Source organism: Sceloporus undulatus, chromosome 4 (genome assembly GCF_019175285.1).
Source record: "Sceloporus undulatus isolate JIND9_A2432 ecotype Alabama chromosome 4, SceUnd_v1.1, whole genome shotgun sequence".
Taxonomy (NCBI): Eukaryota; Metazoa; Chordata; class Lepidosauria; order Squamata; family Phrynosomatidae; genus Sceloporus; species Sceloporus undulatus.
In genome coordinates this window covers 21249232-21271363 of record NC_056525.1, presented here as the reverse complement: position 1 = coordinate 21271363, position 22132 = coordinate 21249232, and the positions used below count along the sequence as shown (strand labels likewise).

At 44.8% G+C, this 22132-nt stretch overlaps 1 protein-coding gene across 1 annotated transcript in view; it reads left to right on the top strand.

The window, feature by feature from the left end:
* The window catches only part of CASS4 (Cas scaffold protein family member 4), a 74747-nt gene that overhangs the window by 50881 nt on the left and 1734 nt on the right, over positions 1 to 22132 (top strand). Inside the window, exons 3-6 of the mRNA XM_042462492.1 lie at positions 9276 to 9544; positions 14827 to 14976; positions 16868 to 18223; positions 20827 to 20907. Coding sequence (XP_042318426.1) covers positions 9276 to 9544; positions 14827 to 14976; positions 16868 to 18223; positions 20827 to 20907 — 1856 coding nt within the window. The remainder of the gene's footprint in view (positions 1 to 9275; positions 9545 to 14826; positions 14977 to 16867; positions 18224 to 20826; positions 20908 to 22132) is intronic.

The window sequence follows — 22132 nt, the reverse complement described above, 5'->3', positions numbered from 1 at the left end:
TAAATGGAACTTCTTAGTCTAATCTAATATGACATTTTTTCACATTCTTAGATTATTGATTATGCTGATACAGTAATTGTAACTATTTTACCAGAGCAAGAGTTTGGAAAAGTTCCTGTTTTGAACTACAACTAATAGAAAGACCTAGTCAGCATGGTCAGTGATATATTCAACAATGGCTCAAGGATGTTGAGATTATAGTCCAAAAAAGGAATGACCTCATCAATTATGGGTTCTTTGAAACTGCTAGTTTCATATGTTAAGCCTGGAGAAATTAAAGTTTTCTGGGTTACGTGTTACACAGATCACAGTTGTTGCTACAAAGAACAACTGTGTTATAACATCACAACATATGCATGCACACACACATACAAAACACTCACATACCTAAAGAATGTGAAGGATGAACAGCCCAGCTGAGCACAGGAATAGAAACAGGGTAAACCCAAATCACATTGAGACAGCTGGCTTATGATGATCAGCTGTTCCCTAAGCAGCTGGCCAAAGCTGCTGTCTGTCTGAGAATTTAATACAGAACACAGTTATATTAATGTTATATCTCTCAATCTAGCCTTGTTTTCTCAAACATTTTAAATGTAGCCAAAGAGAGGTAAAGAGCTGGTTTGGGAATGCCAAGCTGCTCTAAATGAATTTAGGAACTTCCTTTGTTCCATAGGAACTTCCTTTGTTCCTATTGGGAGGCAATTCGTGCAGCAAAGAGAGCCTTCTCCTCTGCACGTATTGCGTCTGCATAGTCCCGTCCAGCCGAGCTGTTTAAGGTGGTGAGGGAAATGACGCAGGTACCTCCTGCGCCAAATCCTTTGCTTAACCCGACGACGGCCTGCTGTGATGCATTTAACAACTTCTTCATAGATAAAATCTCTCAGATAAGAGCCGACTTAGACACCACTGTTGCAACAGAATCTATAGGTGAGGTGTTCAGCAACTCCGTCGATGAAGTTATTCTGGATCAGCTCCAATTGGTGAGTACTGAGGACATGGACAAGCTGCTTGGTAAGGTGAGGAAAACAACCTGTCCTCTCGACCCTTGCCCATCATGGCTGGCCGTCTGGGGGGGATGCATTGAAGAGATTCCTCACGGATATCATCAATGCATCCTTCAGGAAAGGGCATGTTCCATCTTGTCTGAAGGAAGCGGCTGTTAACCGCTTCTGAAAAAACCTTCCCTGGACCCCCTGGATATGAACAACTAGAGGCCTGTTTCCTTGCTGCCATTTTTGGGCAAGGTAATCGAGAGGGCAGTTGCTCTTCAGCTCCAAGCTGTCTTGGATTAAACTGATTATCTAGACCCATTTCAAACCGGCTTCAGGACAGGCTTTGGGGTCGAGACTGCCATGGTTGCCTTGACTGACGATCTGCGTCTCAGCATCGACGGGTAGTGTGACCCAGCTGGTGCTCTTAGACCTCTCAGCGGCTTTCGATACGATAGATCACGGCATCCTCCTGGACCGCTTGGGGGGATTAGGTATCAGAGGCACTGCATTGCAGTGGTTCCGGTCCTTCCTCTCGGGCAGGTCCCAGAGGGTGCTCCTTTGTGGGGTCTCTCAGGGAGCTATTTTGTCCCCAATTTTGTTTAACATCTATATGAAGCCCCTGGGTGAGATCATATGGAGTTATGGTGCTGGGTGCGATCAGTACGTGGATGACACCCAAATCTATTTCCCCATGTCTCATTCATCGGCCTCGAATTCTAATGGCATCTCTTCTCTCAATGAATGTCTTTGGGCGGTAATGGGCTGGATGAGGAAAAACAGATTGAAGCTGAATTCGAACAAGACGGAGGTGCTCACGGTAGCGGCCCCGAAACCAAGACATGGGTTTGCAACCACCAGTCCTGGTGGGGATCACACTCTCCTCCAGTGACTGTGTTCGCAGTATGGGGTGCTCCTTGACTCGTCGCTCCTGATGACAAATCAGGTGAATGCGATGGTCAGGAGCGCCTGTTATCAGCTTCGGCTGATTATGCCCAGCTGCGCCCTTTTTTCTGGAGTAAGGGATCTCGAGACTGTTGTGCACGGCTGTGGTAACCTCACGCCTTGACTTATCATGTGCTCTACATGGGGCTACCCTGTCGTCCTGGTTCGGAAACCACAGCTGGTTCAAAACATGGCAGCCAGGCTTGAGTAGAGGACTCTAGAAGGGACCACATCACTCCAGTTTCTGAGGTCCCTCCACTGGCTGCTATGGTTTCCGGCCCAGTACAAGGTGTTGGTTATTACCTTTAAACCCTAAATGGCTTGGGTGTCCACAGCTATCTCAGAGACCGCCCCTTTCCATACAATCCTCCCTGCTCTCTGGTCCCTCTGGAGGAACTTGTTGCAGCCTCATAAATCGAGGATTGTGGCAACCTCCCAGAGGGCTTTTTCGGCTGTTGCCCCCAGGCTCTGGAACGACCTGCCGGATGAGAGGTCAGGGATGATGGGTAGGTGTAGTACTGTCACTCTGCGCTCGAAACTCACCACCTGGTTGTGTGCACCGCGCTGGACCAGTTTTGGCCAGTGGTATAGCTAGCAGAGTTACAGAGAATAGGCTGAAGACCCTGACAAACTCCAAGCCTTCTCCTCTTGCTTCCACACAAGTCTTCACCCTTCTTCAGGATCCAGGGCGTTCTGTAGCTTCACCCAAGACACCAGACAACGCAGTAGTCTTAAATAAAGATGCTATTTATATACTGATAACAGCTCCAAAAACTATCCAACACAACAATACTCGACTCTTCCCTACCCACTCTATCCACACTATACCCACAACAATACATTGGGATGCAGTAGCATTATTATAGTCAATGCATGGTACCACCCACTGTTGTCTGTTTCCCACCCGTAGGCGGGTACATCATTCTCATGTTTCTCTTGGTTCATCCCCAATTTAGTGATCTTCATCATCTCAGCCTTGACCCACTTAAACTTGTCAGGTGTGTCCAATTATCCACTTTGCATTTCTTGTCCTTGGCACTCAGGATTGTTAATTGTATTACCATTTACACCTGTGTGGTTATTAATTGGGCTTCTGCTGAGTCACCTGACTCTCACATACATGTTTTATTTATTACTGTATAACCCATGTGCTTTTTTTTCTTGACATTGAGATCCATCAATTAACATCTGTTGGACAGCTTCAAAAAGGCTGGTCAAGACAGATCTCTTCAGGCAGGCCTTCCTCAGACTATTCCCGGCCTCAGGATTCTCAGGATCTCCCCCCACTCAAATGTCTCCAAAGCTCCCTTTTCTTTCTTTAGAACTGAAGTTGCGTGCGTTAGTGGTTGTTTATCGGTTGGTATTTTTTGTTTTACTTTATGTTGTTCTAACTAGTTATTGTGGTTTTAATTTATGATATGCAGTTTAATAACTTTTTAAGGGGGGAGGGAAATATATTGTTTTTTATGCTGTATGTTTTTTTAATGTTGTAAACCACCTGGATTGGTTCACCACAGGGCGGTATATAAATATATTATTATTATTATGTATTATTATGATTATTAATGTATCCAAGTCATCCAAGGTACAAAATGAAACTTGGAGATATAAGATCAGAGACTTTGCCTAAATCACTTAGAATTGGGGAAATAGGTGAGGTTCCTGCCAGTCTGGACTCAAGTAAACATTGGGCCTGTTACAGACTGCAAATAAAGCTGCTTCGGGTCTCTTTGGAAGTGATGCTATTTAAATGATGCATGGGTCCTAAGAGTCCGGAGGTTGTGCCAAAGCCACAATCCATCCTAAGCACTGGAGTGCGTTGCGCTTTGGTGCAGCTTCCAGTTCTTAGGATGCATGCATCATTTAAAACAGCATACCTCCAAAGAGACCCGAAGCAGCTTTATTTTGGCAGTCTGTAACAGGCCATAGTCATGTCTTATAAAAGGAGGAAAAAGAAGGTCCTCAGCAGACCCACCAGTTCAATGTCTGTGGCCAGGAAAGGTTCTAGAACGAGGTAACTGAACAGGTGATTAGAAAAGGATGTTGCGTTTAGTAAGACTAGCAAGGGTTCTCAAAATCAAGCCATGCCAAGCTAATTTTATCTCTTTCTTTGACATATCAAGGAAATACTGTGGATGTAGTATAGCTTGATATCATAAGGCTTACAACAAGTTCCCCCGTGACAATCCCCCATGTTTTGACAAGCTGGTACAGTGTAGTTTAGGTTTGATATTATTCTTGGGGCTGCCCACAGGGCCAAAAGGCCTGTGGTTCCCCCAGCCCCACATGGTTCTGTTTTGGATGATGCCAAGAAACAATCCTAGGGCTACGATTGGGCCTGATCCTGGAAGACCTGACACAAATCTGGTGGATCTGACCAATCCCAGGGTAAACAGTCCTTATGCCACGTCAATTTGATCCTTGGTTTGTAGTGAAGTTTCTCTGGAAACTGAAGAACAAACCCTGGATGTTTCAATAGTCCCTGTATGCTCCTTACCTTTTCTGTGATGTAGCTCCTGCTGAGAACCCCCCCCCTTTCACCACCTGGTGATGTGGAAATGGAGGGACTGGCCATGTGGGTGCAGCCAGGCATCCTTTTTCTGCATCAGATGTGGCAGTGTGAGACTTCCCAGTGGAATAACAGCATTGAAAGGTATGAAGCCATGCACAGGTCCCCATGCCAGTGTGAGGCAAAGCTGTAAACATACACACCTGTCCCTGTGCCAGCCCATGGGACTGATCTGGGTGAGCAAGGCCAGAATAGCATGGGTCAGCCCCGTCTGCTCGGGCCTGATTGTAGACGAATGTTGTAGTTGGTTGACCCTGTCCATGGAACTTGATGAGTGTACTATTTGAGTTCTCTTCCTTTTCTCAGCCCTTTTGGTCTTTTTTTTTACTGTTTGTGTAACATCCTTCTGAACTCCTGACCCCAATCGTGAAACTTCCTCCAGAAGAGGTAAAGGGGCAGGGAGGATGAGCCTCATTTGCAAATGGCTGGTTTAAAGACTGGGAGAAAAATGCTCTCAGATGAAAACGAAGCCATGCTTGTAACCTTACATTGTAGGGATACTGTTATTCTTGTCAGGGTCAGCTCCAGCTTTGAGAGTCTTTTGCAGAGTTGGTCTCTATTGGTGGTTCTCCTTCTACATCACAGGGTAACTTCTTGAAATATTGATTGAACTTGCACAATTTACTTGCAAGACTTAGCACTATCTTGCAGCTATGGGTTAGGAAAGTTTTTATTCTCCCAAAAGAGATGAAGCCTTGCAACAAAGTCAGTTTGATGTTCCCGAAGAACCAAAGTGTTAGCAAATGTTTTCTGGGAATACAGAACTCCCATCATCCTCTAAATAAACCCAGTTTCACAGCAGCTCCTACCGTGCTGTGTTTTGCCAAAGCACTGCCTACTCAAGAGAAAATAGTTTACAGATTATCGGTCTTTTCTGTGGCAGTATTTGCATAAATAAATGTGGTAGATGGTGGAATAGGTTCTTCTGTCGTCATCTCGCTTCATCTAAAAGTTAACATTCTGCATATTATCTTGTCTCTCTGTAGTGACCTGAAAAACATCTGAATAAATATGTAGACTGCATGACTCTCAAGACTGTCAACCCCTTTCCCTGACTGCCGCTTAAATATCTTTCTTTGCCTAAACATAAAAGGTGACACAGAATTTTTCTTACACAGGAGTTCTCGAATTTCACTTAAGATCAACTTGCATTTTGTAGAAACTTTTGTTAGCTACTTTTCATTTGTCTTATTCTTTGCTGCCCTAGGTACCCTCTATTAAAGAGGCACAAAGGTTTCATATACGCTTTTATGAGAGAGACTTGTATATGATAAACCACATCAATGCAATTGAACTGCAAGAATGGCCACAAGAGGCAATTAGTGTGTGAATAACACATTTCTTGTTTTTGAGGTGAAGACTGTAACACTGACAAGATTATCACACGGGTAGGAGGGATCGCTCCTATCCTGACCCCTTCTTCTCCCCATCAGTGGCACCTGTCACGAGTTTCTGTTATATACAAATTAATGGGATCATGCCACTTTGGGGGATGGCAGAAGGATGAATAAGCACCTTGTCGTTTGAAAATCTTATCACAATCGCTGATGGGGAGAAGAATGGGTAAGGGGGGAGTAATCCCTCCTGCCCTGTGTGATAATCTTGTCAGTGTTCAGTCTTCACCTAAAAAACAAGTGTGTTATTCACACACTAATTGCCTCTTGTGGCAATATGAACAGGGTAAGAACGGGATAAAGATGGCATCTTCTGAAAATCTCCACGTGATCATACAGAGGGATGGGACAAGGATGTCCCGTCCCCTGTGTGATAGTCTCCATAGTTTGTTCCTACGGGTGCAGCCCATGTGGCAAAGATTTAACTAAAATCCATGAAGAACTGTTTCTGCTATATTGACTGAGCTCATAAATGTTCACAGAATCCTCTATCTTTATTATGAATTCATCATTCCCCCCCTCTCTTCTCCTTAGCCCTCTTTACTCTTCCTAGAGCAACCTGGGCTTCCAGCACTGGAGCGAAAAGTGATTATATGATGTTCCATCACCACAGCACCGTGTGTCTCTGTTTGCTCAGGTGAGTCCCACTTGTTGTGTGCCTTCAAGTTGTTTTCAATTTATGGTGGCCCTAAGGCTTCATACAGGGTATTGTTGGCAAGATTGGTCCAGAGGGGGTATCCATTGCCTTCCTTGAGGCTGGGTGCGGTGTTGATTTGCCCATGGTTACCCAGTGTTTTTTCATGGCTGAGCAGAGATTCAAGCCCTTGTCTCCAGGTCTCAGTCCCTTCTCAAATCACTACACACCACTGCTCTAATGTCCATGTGCATAGGGTACTGGGTATGTGTGTCTGCAAAAGATTACAGCATTGGAAAGGGCACCGTTAGACTGGAGGCCCCTGTTTGTATTGTCAGCTCAATATCTCAGACCTTTCTCCATATATTTAGTCTTTGCATTACTCCTTCCACACTCCCCTTCTTAGTATGTTATAATAACAACCATAAATCTTCAGTGAAGTATATCCTGAAGTTTCATCCCAATTTGGGGAAACTATGGCGGGTTACGATGGGCAAAAAGGGATGTACTCATGACGTCATGCAGGGTAGAGCCTTCAGACGGGCTTTACCTGATGCTGTCCTGAAACGCCCTGCACGCCCCAGGGGAGAAGCGGCATTAAAAAGTGTGCTGCTTTTTTCCGCTTCTTTCTGTTTGATGCGTACCTGCGCATCTCCGTCTGAGCTGCCTGCTGCACCGATACGTCAGAATTGCTACGCCGCAAATATAAGTTTGCCGTTTTTTAAAAGCTCCGTGTCAGCTGCGTCGCATAATGGGTCGGGTTCCCGGGCGACATGCGTGTTTTGCAGTCAAGCTTTAATTGCATGTCCGCTCGCCATGGAGCTGTGGGCTGGAGGCACAGCTGCGGCGCATTTTAAGCCTTGTACCCTAACCCTGAGGCCAGTGGGCGGCCTGCATGCGTTGCTAGAACCGCGGGAAGTTGGTTGTAACTTTTGCCGGCGTGTTTTTGTTGTGTGAGAAAGTGAAAAGGGAAAGTTTGGGATTTAAAGTGACCCCCCCCCTACACCCTCCTGCGCCATTTTCACCTGGGAACGGGCCCTCACAGTTTGGCCTGTCTGTCTGGCACAGGCTTTTGTGGGGCGGCTCCCCTTTGCCACCAGGCAGGATGGCTCAGCCATCCACCAGACCCCGAAAAAAGGCCAGGGGGACGTCTTGTCTCCATCTGAGACGGCTGACATTTATAGCTTATGGTCCCAGAAACTGGGAGTCAACTGCAGAAACTGGAGCAGTTACTCTGAATGCTGACACATATCGGAGAAGGGGAAGAAAGCCATGAGAGCTGCTGCACCGGCACAACAGAATTGCTACGCCGCTACTTTTAAGTTGCCCATTTAAAGCTCCGTCGCATAGTGGTTGGGGTCTTGGAACATGCGCTTGTTTGCAGTCAGGCTTTAATTGCAATGTCCGTGCCATGCAGCTGTGGAAGCTGAGGCACAGCTGCGGCGCATTTTTAGCTCGTACCCTAACCCTAACCCTAACCCTAGCGACGGTACATGTACGCATTGCGCTGCTTGGAAAGTTTGGACTTTAGTGCCACCCTACACAAATTCCTCTGCCATTTTCACCCCCTAACAATAAAAAACGCTCTAAAACTGTAAATATTGACATATGTCAAAGGAGGTGAGGGGAGATGGCAGGGGGACAGCGGTGCTTCGGGAGGGACAGCTGTGGCTGCGCATTGCAGATTCAGCAGGAGGCGCGGGGACCAAAGGAGAGGAGGGATTATGATGCTGCTGTGTACTGGCAAAGTGCAAGGGACAAGGATGCCAACACCAGCTGATCACCAGCTGGCAGGAGACCACTTTGTTTTAAAGGGGCTTGGGCACTTTAAATGTGCCCATAGGCTTTCTGCCGCCGCTGCTTAGCGCTGCAGCTGCGAGTGCTGCGCACCCTCTTATGCGTGTATAAGGGTAACAAGCAAAAAAACGAGACCCCGGAGCTTGAATGTGCCCAAACCTTTTGATGCCCTCTAAACTTGCCCCCAAGGCAAAGGGAACTAGGAGGGCCCCTGGGATCAAGGTGGGAGCACTGACAAGGCACTAGGTCCATGTGTCCATAAAGACATCATTTCGCCTCCCAGGGTATGTGTTCCCTCCCAGCCCCTATACTTCTATTCTACCCTTCCTGTTCTGCTCCTCCCACCATGCCTGGCTCACTGGTCCCCAACCAGCAATCTCCAACCTCTGTCCTCCCAGGCGTTTGGACTTCACTCTCCCAGAATCCCCAGCCACCTTGCCCTGTGGTTCTGGGATTCTGGGGACATGACAGTCCAACGCCTTGGGCGGACAGAGTTTGGAGATTGCTACCTCACCACCACTCCTGCCTAGCTTAGACTGCACCGTTTGCGCCTCATTCACATCTCAGCTAACACTGCCGCAGTTGCGCTAATGAACCACACAATTTTTTTTAAAAATAACTTTTCTTTACAACAATAACAACATAAAAAATTTTCTATATACAAAGGGAAGGGGGGGTTGAAGGGGGGTGGTGATGGGGGGGGGCGATGGCGCAGGAGGGGGCAGGGGAGGGAAGTCTTCAGGGGGGGGAGGAGGCGGGGGGCGGGCAGCCGGCCGAGGGCAGTTCCTGGAGGGTCTTTCCATGGAGGACACTCTCTCCGCCAGCTTGTCCACTTTCTCCTCCAGGGCAGCGAACTCCCTCTCCGTCCAGTTCTCTGTGGTGGGGGAAAAGAAAGGATGGTTAGAATCAGCCTGTTGCCAGCCCATCACCACTCCCACAGGCAGGGTTTTCTGTTGGTTTGCCCCCACTCCCTTCCCTTGGTTCCACCTCTCCACTACTTGCTGCCGGTGCTGGGGACACGATCCGGGCACTGGCACGAGGCCAGTGCCCTGGCTGGCCAGTGCGGCAGCGGCTCTTGCCAGGCTCCTCTTCGCGCGGCGGCCGGCCAGCGGAGCAGCAAGGACATGAGCCCTGCCCAAAGGGGAAAGGAAGGCCCCAAGTTACCATGCTTGGCGTGGCCGACGAGGGCACACGTGTCGTGGGGCTGCAGGAGGCAACCCCCACCCCTCACCTGGGGACCTACCTGCCGCCAGAGGAGCCTGCTCTGGCTGCGGAGGGGCCACAGCAGCTGGTCCTGGCTTGTGGCCCACCCGCTGGGTAAATCCTCGTCCCCCGAGGATGGTTGTGAGAGGGACGGCGACTGGCAGGGTTGCCCTCCCTCCCTCCGCCTCCGCCTCGGCCGCACGCCTGCAGAAGGGAAGAGGGGGGGATTGGCATTGGCACCAGCAGGAAGGAGAGGGGGCAGAAGGGAAGGGTCAAGGAGGGTAGGACAGTGCATGGCAAGAGCTCTGGCTTACCTGGAGGCCGGCGATCTTCAGTCTGGGCCGATCTCCCCTGATCCACAGGTCTTCAGCAGACGAGAAGAATGGTGGCTGCCTGTCAACCGGGGGGCGCCTCTCCGAAATCCTCAAGGGTTTCGACTAGAACGCTGCCTTCAGAGTTTTAAATTTAACTCTACATTGGTGTTCAGCGTCTTTGAAACCCTTGGTTTCGAAAGGGCAGGAATTGCCTCGAAGAAAATGCACCGGTTGGGCTTGTTGGTGCTAGCCATCACACCCTCCTCGCGGCTGCCTGTGGATCAGGAGTCCAGGAGGATCAGACCTCCTAATCGGTCCAATAAGCGATTCGGACCGGGACCCTCCTGCGTGGCTTGCCATTGATCGCTGCCTGGGGTCTTGCACAGTTGCGCACGGGTTATATATGGGCAACCTGCGGTCTCTGGGCCGTTAGGCACGGTTGTTGGTCCAGTCCAATGAAAGTCTTTCAGAGGAGCCGGTTGAATCTTTCCCCCAATAGATGTCCTCTGGGTGCCCTATTGATACATTCAAATGGGCCATTAGAAAGCTTGAATTTGAGGGGGATGCTAGGGGGATTGATCACATTGCAAGGGGCAATTGGCAGTTGGAGCTATGTTGTATCTTTTTGCCCCAGGAAAACAGGCGCCAGAGACCTTTGTGTGTGTGTGTGTTTGTGTGTGTCCCCTCAGGCCGTGCAACAACATGCCCACAGCACAGATCAGATGATAGGCAGACTCAAACTGTGGATAATGGGATACATTATTCATGTGCTATGCTATTACAGTAACAATGCACTCTGACATCACAGATGATGGTACAGGAGCCATCCTTCAGATTCTCCTTGTCAGAAAAAAAATCTGCACAGGGCATTTCTCACAGGCCTCCCCTGCTTTTCTTTTTCTTTCTCTTTCAAGGTGGGTCTCATGAGACACTTCCGAATGGGGTGGTAGGACAGTCGCCAGTTATCAGGGGGGGCTCCGATCTTGCTGGCCTGTGATGTTGATGCTGGGGGTTCCCTGGCACATTAGATGCCGGCCTGCCTGTTGACTGAGTAGATTGAGAGAGTTTAAGGGGTGTTGGGCGCTTTAATGGCACATATGGCTTTTTCTGCGCTACTTAGCGCTTGTTGTAGCTGCGAGCTGCGCTATCCGGCCTTGCCGGGCAAAGAAATAAAAAAAACGCCGCGCTTTGGGCCGCCCGTTGCGGAAGCTGCTTCTCTTTTGTGCATGCGTTCCTCCTGAGGCGGCGGTTTATGGAAGCTACGGGTCCGAACGGACCCATGTGATGGCGTCTTTCACTGCCCCCCCCATGTGGGGAAGTCCCACACCTGAAGCACTGCTCCCCGGGGCGGGCCGTCTGGGGCTCCGCTTGCAGCCAGAATTTACCCCTCCATAGGACGTCCTCCCCCTGCCCGTCTGTATCCCCTCAGGTTAGCATGTTTGGAACAACCCCAGGATCATAACCACCATGATGTGAGGTATTCTTGTTTGCCAGTTGACTTTCACTTGCTCTTACAAAACTGCTGCTTCTTGCTCAGTATAATCTAAGCAATTATATTACCTAGTCTCTAATCCTGCCTTGCTGCAGGTTTGATTCCCAGCTTCTTTGCAGTCTGCCAGTCCTCACATAAGGCTGTTTGTCACTAGAATCTGGCCTTTCTTGTATTTTTTTTTAATAGTAAACAAATTGCTAAATTGTTCTCTATAGCAAACACATCTGTTACAGAAAAAAACAGTATCCAAACAATGTCCTGTTTTTCCCCAGCAGGAGAAAAATGGTCCCCATACCTAATAAGTCTGTTGGAGTGGCACTTACACACAGGTTGTTGCAAATGTCACAAGCACCTTTTAAGTAGAAACTGGGACAACATGACACTGAGTAACACATTTGTCTTCCCCTGAACCATTTTCAGACAACTTTCTTAAAGTTTAATTTGATTTTTAGAGCTTGACGATGCTTTGCAGAAACATAGCACTGACTAAGGTCCAAAAGACACTGCAGAAATAATCCATCTTGAGGCCACATTAACTTCCCTGGTTCAGTGCCAGGGAATTCTGGGAACTGTAGTTTTGTGAGACATTTAGCTGCCTTGCTCTGATGCCACAATAAACTACAGTTCCCAGGATTCCTTAGCACTGAGCCAGGGCAGTTAAAATGGTATCAAACTGGATTATTTCTGCAGTGTGTTTTGGACCTAACATGGCCAGCTCAATATCATCCCAGGCCCTACAGTTTCTGAGCCAAAACCTCAGACCTAGAGATGCTCTCCTCATCAGAGATGCCATTAAGTGTTATACCTTAAGTATAGATTACAGGTGCTCACATCTTGTCTTTCAAACACACACACACACACCACAGAGAGAGAGAGAGAGAGAGAGAGAGAGAGAGACAGACAGACAGACAGACAGACAGACAGAATGTATCATCCTGTTTGAAAGACGAACATCTTCACTAAAAGGACTATACCCAGATCAAGGTGAAATGAGAGAAATTGTTCTTTCTCACCTACATTGGGAAATGAGTTAAAGAACATTTAATCTAACTGAATTGCTTCTAATCAGCAGGTGGATGGAGAGCATAACCCAGGTAAACCCTGGTGCCATATGGAATGGGAAGGAAGGAGGCATTTAATTAAGTAAATACACAGATCTCCTGGAGAGTCTTTGAAATTGCAGCAACATATTAATTAAACTTTGTAACTTGTAGCAAGCAACTGCTCTATTAGCTGAGCGGGAGATTTGCACGCAGCTGTTTCTTCTTACCTGGAGAATTTTCACTCTCATTTCCCAACCAAATTCTTCAGTTTTTTCCCCCAACTGGAGATGAGCCATGAAAACCAAAGACCAAGAGCCAAGCTCTAAGATCTTGCAAACCTGGTGGACAAAAGTCATGTTTGAATTCAGAACTCTAGAACTGCATTTATTAAGCTACTCTGCCACCTAGTGTCTGTCTCCTTTCAGCATGTTATTATAGTCTGTCCTCTATAGTATGGGATATGGAAGTAATAGAATCGTGTCTTTTTGGGAATTGTTAAATGAAGACCCCTGTTAGTCCCTCATATGGCCAAATGGTTTTAAGAGTCTCTTCCTATAGGTATACATAAAGGATAGTGATTCAAATAAAGAAATGAACATTGACATTATTGTGAATCAGTCCAGATCTATAGAGAGACAGTTCTAGAGTGATTGTTGTCTAATTCATATAAGATTATCAGACGTTATTTCCAGCTCGATCTGGGCATGGGCTCAGATCAGGATGGAACGAGTGTTATGAATTTTGCCACCAATGCTGCTGGGAGTCCCCAAGCCATTCCCCAGCCATGCTTTGGCCACCGAGTTTCAAGAACAAAAAGTTTCCATTCTTCAAAATCGGTAGCCATAGCATGGCTGGGGAAGGGCTTGGAAATGGCTTGGGGACTCCCAGCAGCATTGGTGGCAATATCCATGTGATAACACCCGTTCCCCCCATTCCATCCCATTCCATTTCGATCCCAGCCCGTTCCCCAGATCAGGCTGGAAATGACATCTGATAAACTTAATAGTTAACTTTTTGGCTATTGACGTTTCTTTTGGAAGAATTCTGGCAATGGTCCCATTCTGAGTGGACTGAGAGAAAGAACATGTTTTCTTTTACAGATATCTTATGTCCCTTCACACAAACACATCTCCATGAATCCTTTCATAAACACTCAGATATGTATTTCTTTCCCCCATAGCTTAAGGAGAGAAACATATACCCTTCCAGATGTTGCTGGATTGTACTTTTTAGCATTCTTCATCAAGACTTGACTGGCTAGGCCTGATGGAATCCATCATCTTGGGGGCCACATGATTCCCACCACTGTTGTGCCTACATCTATGTCCCCCCCCCCCTTCACACATACATATACAGATATGCACTTTCATTCCCTTCTTCTCCCTCTCTCTCTGGTTGTATCTGCACTGCAAAAATAATGCAGTTTGACACCACTTTAACTGCCATGGCTTGATGCTATGGTATTCTCGGATTTGTAGTTTGTTGTGGCACCACAGCTGTCTGACAGAGAAGGCTAAATGTCTCACAAAACTACAAACCCAATAATTGCATAGCATTGCACCATGACAATTAAAGTAGTATCAAACGGCATTGTTTCTGCAATGCAGAAATCTCTCTCTCTCTTACACACACAGACTCTCCCCCTCCCCTACACCTCCATAGCTGGGGTGCTCTTTGAAAGTACCAATCAGGTGACCTGAAAAGCAGGGGCGAGTAGTAGATGGTGTGTAAAGTACTACAATCAAAAGAACTAGTTATTGGTTTGGCAATCAAGGGCTTTCATACTGCCTGCCAATCACAAAGGCTGATCTTTCCAATCCTTGCTGCATTCTGGCTGTTAGGTCTAAGAATGCCAGGCTAAATTTGTGCTTGACATTATATCCTCTGGTGGTCACCATCCTGTGCCTGTGCTGCACTGGTAGTCTTACTCTATGGTGGTTTTTCTTTCCTGTCAGACACTATTTTAATTTTCTGCAATGGAGATATGTATTTGAAACTGAGGAAGTCATATTAGACTAGGGCCATATCTATGGTGAACCCTGCTCCTACATCTGCCCATGGGATGCTATATAGCCATAACCTTGGTCTCTGCTACTGAGAAGGCTATGTATTGTTTCAATTTCCACTCTTGCATAGGGCAATTACAGGTATGAAGAATATTAGTCATTCCAGATGTTGGACTGCAACTCCAGCCTTTAACCATTCTGGGTTGGGATAACAGGAATTGTAAGTCCAGAACCTCTTGGAAAGGCAAAAGCTCCTTACTCCTGATATGGGACATCACAAATCTGTGTTCTCTCTGCTTTTTTAAGGGACATCCACAGTGACTAAACCATAGACTGTTTGCTTTTGCTATGCACCAATTAAAGGAAATGTATAACCCATTCCTGACAATATGATTGGCAAAATATGGACATTAATTTGTTTTTAAACATTTAATTAGGGTCTTGCCACTCCACCTTCTTCCAGAAAGGGCTCCAAACCATTTCCCTCCACAGAATGTTGCCTGGGAAAGGCACAGCAGCTTTATGATATCCCACTGAGTCTTGAAAGGACACAAACGCGCACGTGGCAAGAATCTTCACTGGACAATGTAAGTGAGATAAGTAAATATGTTACTCTGATATACCAAAATATTCCAGGTTCTGTTGATGGAGTAGCACTTGACAGGGGACCAGACTGGGGCTATGAGTCATTGAACTCAAATTCAGACCTGGACAGTGACTTCTGGAAACCAAGGATTCCTATGGTGAATTGCCAGACCCAAAGCAAAATGTTGGGAGGCTCATGGAATTTTTGTAAGGATTGACGAATCCAGGGCTTCATACTGTCTGCAACTCCTTGCAGCACAGCACAGGCCACAATCTCCAGAAGATAAAAACCTTTCCCAACAACAACAACAACAACAACAACAACAACAAAAGACAGCCCATGAAGCTTCTTAGCATCTTGTTGTGTGACTTCAGGGGCATCTACACTGTAGAAATAATGCAGTTTGATACCACTTTAACTGTTATGGTTCCATATTACAGAATCCTGATATTTGTAGTTTTGTGAGACATCAGCACTCTGGCAAAGAAGGCAAAAGGCCTTGTAAAACTACAAATCCCTGGTTTCTTTAGGATGGAGCTACTGCACTTAAAGTGATGTCAAACTGCATTATTTCTACAGTGTAGATGCACTCTTTAAGTAATTTCTTATTTATGGCAACACTACCAGTGGGTTTTCTCAGCAAGGTGTGTGTGTGTGTGTGAGAGAGAGAGAGAGAGAGAGAGAGAGAGCGCATTTCTCTGAGGCTGAGAAACCATGACTTGCCCGAGGTCACCCAATGGGTTTCCATGGCTGAAGGGGATTTGACCAACACTTAGACCACTATACCAGTGATGGTGAAACCTTTAGAGACTGAGTGCCCAAACCCACTTACTTATCACGAAGTGCCATGTCCCTCTGGCTTTCCAGTAACAAACTCTGGCAAGCTCTCTGTTGGGATGATGACACACATGCTCACAGAGAGGGCTCTGAGTGCCACCTCTGGCACGCATGCCATAGGTTCGCCACCACTGCACTATGCTATTCAGGCTCTTAATGCCAGGAGATATTAATGAAATTAATTCCAAAAAATATTTATTATTGAACAAGTTATGGCTGGCTGTTACATGAAGGTGACTTCTTTCAGCTGGTTAAAGTAATGGCTGAAGTTGCATGCTTATCTGGAAGTAAATTTCATTGATTCGATGGAATAGCTTTAAGTACACTGGCAATAGATTCCACAGCAAGTGACTCATCTGATGGCTTTCTCCTCCTTTCTGGTCCTCTCTTTTTTTTTCTTCTAATTTTCATTTGAACAGCAAGTGTAGAAAACCTTCATCATGTTCATGTAGTTAGTAATTTGAATTTGCACAATAGCTTATTTCTTTTCTTCTTTCAACAGACCTTTGCAGAAAGTGTACTGTTTTTATCTCAAATACAGACATCTCAGCCTCATGCTGTCCATTATTTCTGTAGTTGCTCAGCCAGGATGTCAAGTAATAGGGCTTTATGGGAATTAAAGGCCCAAGCATCTAGAAGGCAAAACATTTGCCACACCTGCACTAGTTAAAGAGATGGCTGTATTTTCAATTACTTATAAATCCTGAAAGGTCATTTCTGCAGTGGCCCAAAACTTTTGAAGGCCCTCCCTGGAAGACTCACTAAACTCCTTTTTCTGCCTTTTTGCAGGCTTTGAAAACCCATGCTGCAAAACAGGTTTTAAGTATTTAACATTTGGCTCTTTTTAGTTGCTTTATCTGCTTTGTACTGTTTATAATTTTCATGTAAGATTTTAAAAATTGTGCTTTTACATTTATGTTGTATCAACTGGTTTATTAACTTTTATTAATTTCTATTTCCTATATATGATATACCACTTTTAGCATTATAGAAAGGCAATACAGAAATTAAATTACAGTAATAACAATATGCTTTTTCCCCCTGCTGCTTTCTAGGTATATGTCATTCCCATAGCAGCTTCTACAGAAGTTGTCACTGGTTCTCAAGGAAATCATTTGGGACATTATAATACTTTGCCAAACCTTCGGAAATCAGAGTGGGTCTATGATATACCTGTGTCACCGGAGAAAGCAAAATCAAAACATAATTCTCAGAATCATTCCCCAAGCAGACATGTGCTTTATGATATACCACCAGCTAGATCTGAATCAGGTATGCAGAAAATCCCACCAGCAATCAATGAAGGCAAATCGGTGAATCCAGAAGCATATGATGTTCCACCTATACAAAGGAGATTAACTTTTCCTGCAATTCCTCTTTATGATATACCATCCACACATGATGCTTTAGTGCAGCATCAAAATGGTAACTATGACATCCCTTCAGCTGCTCTTTCCTCTAGGATCGATAAGGAGAACCACCAACAGACTGTCTATGATATTCCAAAGGGAATGCCTATTGCTTTGCCACAGAAAAAAGAAAATGCACATGGTGATAGATCTGAAGACAACACATACACTTTCCCTCTGCTGTTGTCCACAGATAGCAGATTAGATCAAGACAGATTATCTGTTTCAAGTGTAGACAGTAGAGCCAGCACCATATCAACACTGTCAAGTTCTTCTACTGAGTCCTTTTCATCATCTTCAACTCCCTCATCATCTTCAGAAGAGTCCACTAAAGAAAGAACCATGGAACTTGAACTGGCCATAGAAACTTTGACTAAACTTCAGCATAGTGTATCAAGCTCAGTGGCAAGTCTCATGATCTTTGTGAGCAGCAGGTGGCGATACCAAGAGCATCTAGAGGGAAACATTGAGGAAATCCACCGAGCAATTGATCACATAAAGGTCTCTTTGGGAGAATTCTTGGACTTTGCTTGCACTATTGAAGGAAATACCATTTCAGGCTGCGACAGTAAACTTCAGGCAAGAATTAAAAAGCAGCTGAATATCCTCACAGACTCATTTCAGATACTGGTAAAAACTAGGGATGCATTGAATGATTGCAAATGGTCACTCGATGTTCTAGTAATTAAGAAACCTCAGAATAACCCAGACGATCTAGATCGGTTTATTATGGTGGCCCGTACCCTTCCAGATGACATCAAAAGATTTGTCGCCATCATCATAGCTAATGGGAAGCTACTTTTCAGGAAGAATTGTAAAAATAAAGATGACAAAGACCAAAGAGCTGGTGGAAAGCATAAAATGTCAAAGTACACTCTGGAATGGCGAGTACAAGATGATTCTCTTGAAAAACGTATTTTGGATAAGCCAAAGGAAAATAAACCATGTTCAGAGAAGTCAAGAGTTGATATCACTGAAGACTGTGATTACAGTCAGATACAGGTCAGTGAGGCTGTCATTGCAGCAGGGGTGGGTAAATACAGGATAGCCATGACAGTTAAAGGGATCAGATAGAGCAAAGACATGCAAAGACATGTGTTACTTCTGGCTACTGGTTACTATTCCCTGGTTAATGTCGATAATAGAACTTCTCCTCCAGAGCTTGGAAGAGTTCTTTTTTGGACTACAGCTCTCAGAATCATTTAGCCAGCATGGCCACAAGCTCTGTTCTCCAACTCAACCATGCATGAGTGCACAGTAAGTGTATATGAGATGAAGGTGAGTTGAGCCAAGGGGTACTATAGAAGGTACCTTGTCCGCTATCTTTCTGTGGTGGTGGGATTGTTTATTCCTGTGAGGTGAGAGGCTATGTTGCTGGTAGCACTGCTGCTGGTTGGGCCTCTCAAGTCAAACAGGCTTTTACTGAAAAGCCACACTAAATGTCCCAAACTGCTACTGGGCAGCAGCAGCAGTTCTAGGAGAGGATCTCTCAGAGACAAAGAGTTAGTACGACATGGAAGAAGGCATTGGTGAATTACTGGATCCTTTTACCTTGAAAACCCTAGGTTGAGATAAAGCTTGTCCAAGATATCCCAGAGCTGGCTCTGGGATGAGTTTGCATGTCTGTACATGAGCAATAGGATCCCGATAAGAAGTTATTCTGTAGATTTCTACACATTTCAAGATACAGTGAACCCATGGTATCCGCTGGGGTTTGGTTCCAGGACCCCCTGTGGATACCAAAATCTGTGTGTGCTTAAGTCCTATTAAATACAATGTCATAGAAAATGGTATCCCTTATATAAAATGGCAAAATCAATGTTTGTTTTTTGGAATTTATATTTTTTGATTATTTTCAATTGTCCAGTTGGATCCATAGATCCATTTTTTTCAGGCTTTTTAACTGAAACTTCCAAACACAAGGTTTAGTGTATTTAGGGATGTTTTAAAAATGTATATAATTTACATTTGTGTCTTTAAATTTTGAGTTTTATTAAAGGGAAGGGTATGAATCCTTTTGATAAGTTAAGATTTTGTCAAACAACATGTCTCTGAAGATTGAGCATTTCAAGCAGGGCCTCAGAAAAGGCACTCAGTAGTCAGAAAGGCTCATCTAGGAGCAAACTGGATCAAGGGAAGGCAAATCTACCATACTCTTTGGCAATGCTGCAAGTACAAATGAGTTATCAAGGTATACAGTGGTACCCCGGGTTACGAATTTAATTCGTTCCGCGGCGCCGTTCGTAACCCGAAAGATTTCGCAACCCGAAAAAGCCATAGCCGCTAGCGCTGGAAAGCCGCGATTTCGTGCGAAAAAGCGCCGAAAAGCACCAAATTTTTTTTCGTAAGCCGAAAAAAAAAAAAACGTAACCCGGAACAGTTTTTTCCTATCTAATTTTTTCGTATCCCGGAAATTTCGTAACGCGGTCATTTCGTATCCCGGGGTACCACTGTATTGGGAAATCATCAGTGTCTGGTTTTCAGTCTGTGTTATTTGGGTAATTTGTTGCAGTTTGTCACATAGGAATTTAGGAACAGGACTTAGGAACAGGACTGTCAGACCATCAGTGCATTCAGCACAGTGTTGCCAACACTGACTTGCAATGACTTTCAGGCTTTCAAACAGGATTCTTGCTCAGTTCTTCCTTGTGGTCTCTGTGAATCATACCAGTGGGTTATGTGCACCTGCTCAGTGCATCATTTGGAAGCCTCTATAACTATTACATAAACATCTGGGCTTTAGCCCTGCCCACTCTCTGAATGACCTACTAGCTTGCTTCCCACCTAAGACCCCAGTTCTATTTTGTCTTCTGCAGCAACAGCATCTCAGGAACAGGTTGGAGCTTACTTATCTTGTCAGGCTGATTTCTATGTTTGACTTGGTCTGTCTAGCATTTTGGTGGTTATTTCTTCATTCATCCATTATCATGGTTCCTCGAGTACTTTTTAAAGTGTTCCTAGTATTCCAGTGAAATACTGTGCGTTTAGTGCTTGGCATTGGCTGGTTGTAATACAAAAGGCAAGGTCAACACCTCTACTATATGAGCAAAGCCTATACGAGGCTTTTCGGATGGTGAGAAAAATGTCAGCTTCTCATTTCCCAGCCCAGCTTGATCCTCTTTGGTTCCATCTCATCATCTCATTAGACCAATTGGCCCTCGAGTGATTGAAGAAGTAGCAGGAAGAAACCAGGCCAGCATCACCAATGACCCCACCAGAAAGTGAGCTCGTGGGTCACCTGGAGAAATGCTTATCTCACAGCTCTAGAGGGTTCCAAATGATGCACTGCCCAGGTGTAGATAACCCATTTGTGTGATTTCGCAGGGGAAAAAACCCTACAGTTAAAGGTAAGCAACCTGTCCTTATACTCACAGATGCTTGGGACTGAATCTGGGGCCACCTCCAAGCAAAGCATGTATAACTGGACTATAACTGTATAACTGGACTATAGTGGGATATTGTACTCTGTTATCATCATGACTCTAAATAATTTCACAACAATTCCAGTTCTGAAATGTTCTGATCATATAGTTCTTTCCATATTTATGGATTATGGTCCTCATTTGTGTTCAGTATTAAACTGACTGCTTGTTATCCCTTTGCAGAAACCAGTAGGATTGGAACAAGCACAATTGTCTCTTTCACCTTGCAAGGCAGAGGAGAAGAATGGCAAGTTAAAAATAAAGGTAAAGTTATTCGGTATATCAGGACCCTACAATGATTAGATAAATGCTTACAGGAATGCTCTTGGATTAGAATTTGCTTATGGTCCACGCAGCTTTGTAATCTATCTGAACACTGGGTATACAGTGGACCCTTGTTATATGCTGGGGTTTGGTTCCAAGATCCTCCGTGGATAACAAAATCTATGTATGCTCAAATCCCATTAAATATAATGACATAGCAAAATGGTGTCCCTTATTAAAAAAATGGAAAATCAAGGTTTGATATTTGAAATTTATACTTTTTTTAACATTTTCAAACCATGTATGCTTGAATCTCTGTATAAAAAATCCGTGTATAAGAAGGGCCAACTGTAGTGTTTTATCATGCCAAGAGAAGGTCTTGAGAGAAATCTTGTGCCTTTCCAGAACTGCATAGGAGGTCCCCCAAAATGTGAAATTATGCTTACCTGGTTCCTTCCTGTTTTTACTGAAGTGCTTTTCTGTGTAAAAATTTCCCAAAGAGGGTTACATTTAAGGGCCTTCCTCTTTAGAATTTGTTTCCCTGGAGGTGGAAGTAAGGCCTAAGGAAGCTACGAGGGAAATAGGGCTTCTCAGAAATTGTCTAGTTGCCTACCCTGGCTTACATTCTGAAAATTTGATTACATCAAGGCTTATAAGAGTTGGCTAAAAGTGCGTGTCAGTACAGTTGGCCCTTCTTATACATGGATTTTTTTATACACAAATTCAAGCATCCAAGGTTTGAAAATGTTAAAAAGAAGTATAAATTTCAAATATCAAACCTTGATTTTTCAATTTTTATAAGAGACACCATTTTGCTATGTCATTATATTTAATGGGGCTTGAGCATCCATGGATTTTGTTGTCCACGAGGGATCTTGGAATCAAACCCCAGCGTATAACAAGGGTCCACTGTACTTAGTCTAATACTTTTTCACTGTTGGAAAGAGGCTCATTTGTAGACAGTATGGTTTGCATGCAGAAGTGTTTACGTTCAGCCCTTGGTCTTGTGAGATAAGGTAGAAAGTATCTTCTGACAGACACCTTGAAGGGTTGCTACAGATAATACCAGATAACAGTGGACTAAGTGGACGAATGGCACGATAAGGTTTAAGGCATCTATCAGTATTCCTAACTAGTATTTCAGATCTGTAATTCTGATTTGTATTTTTTAATGAGAAGAAATGCTTTAGAAAGAGTTACACTTTCAACACTGAGAGTTCTCATT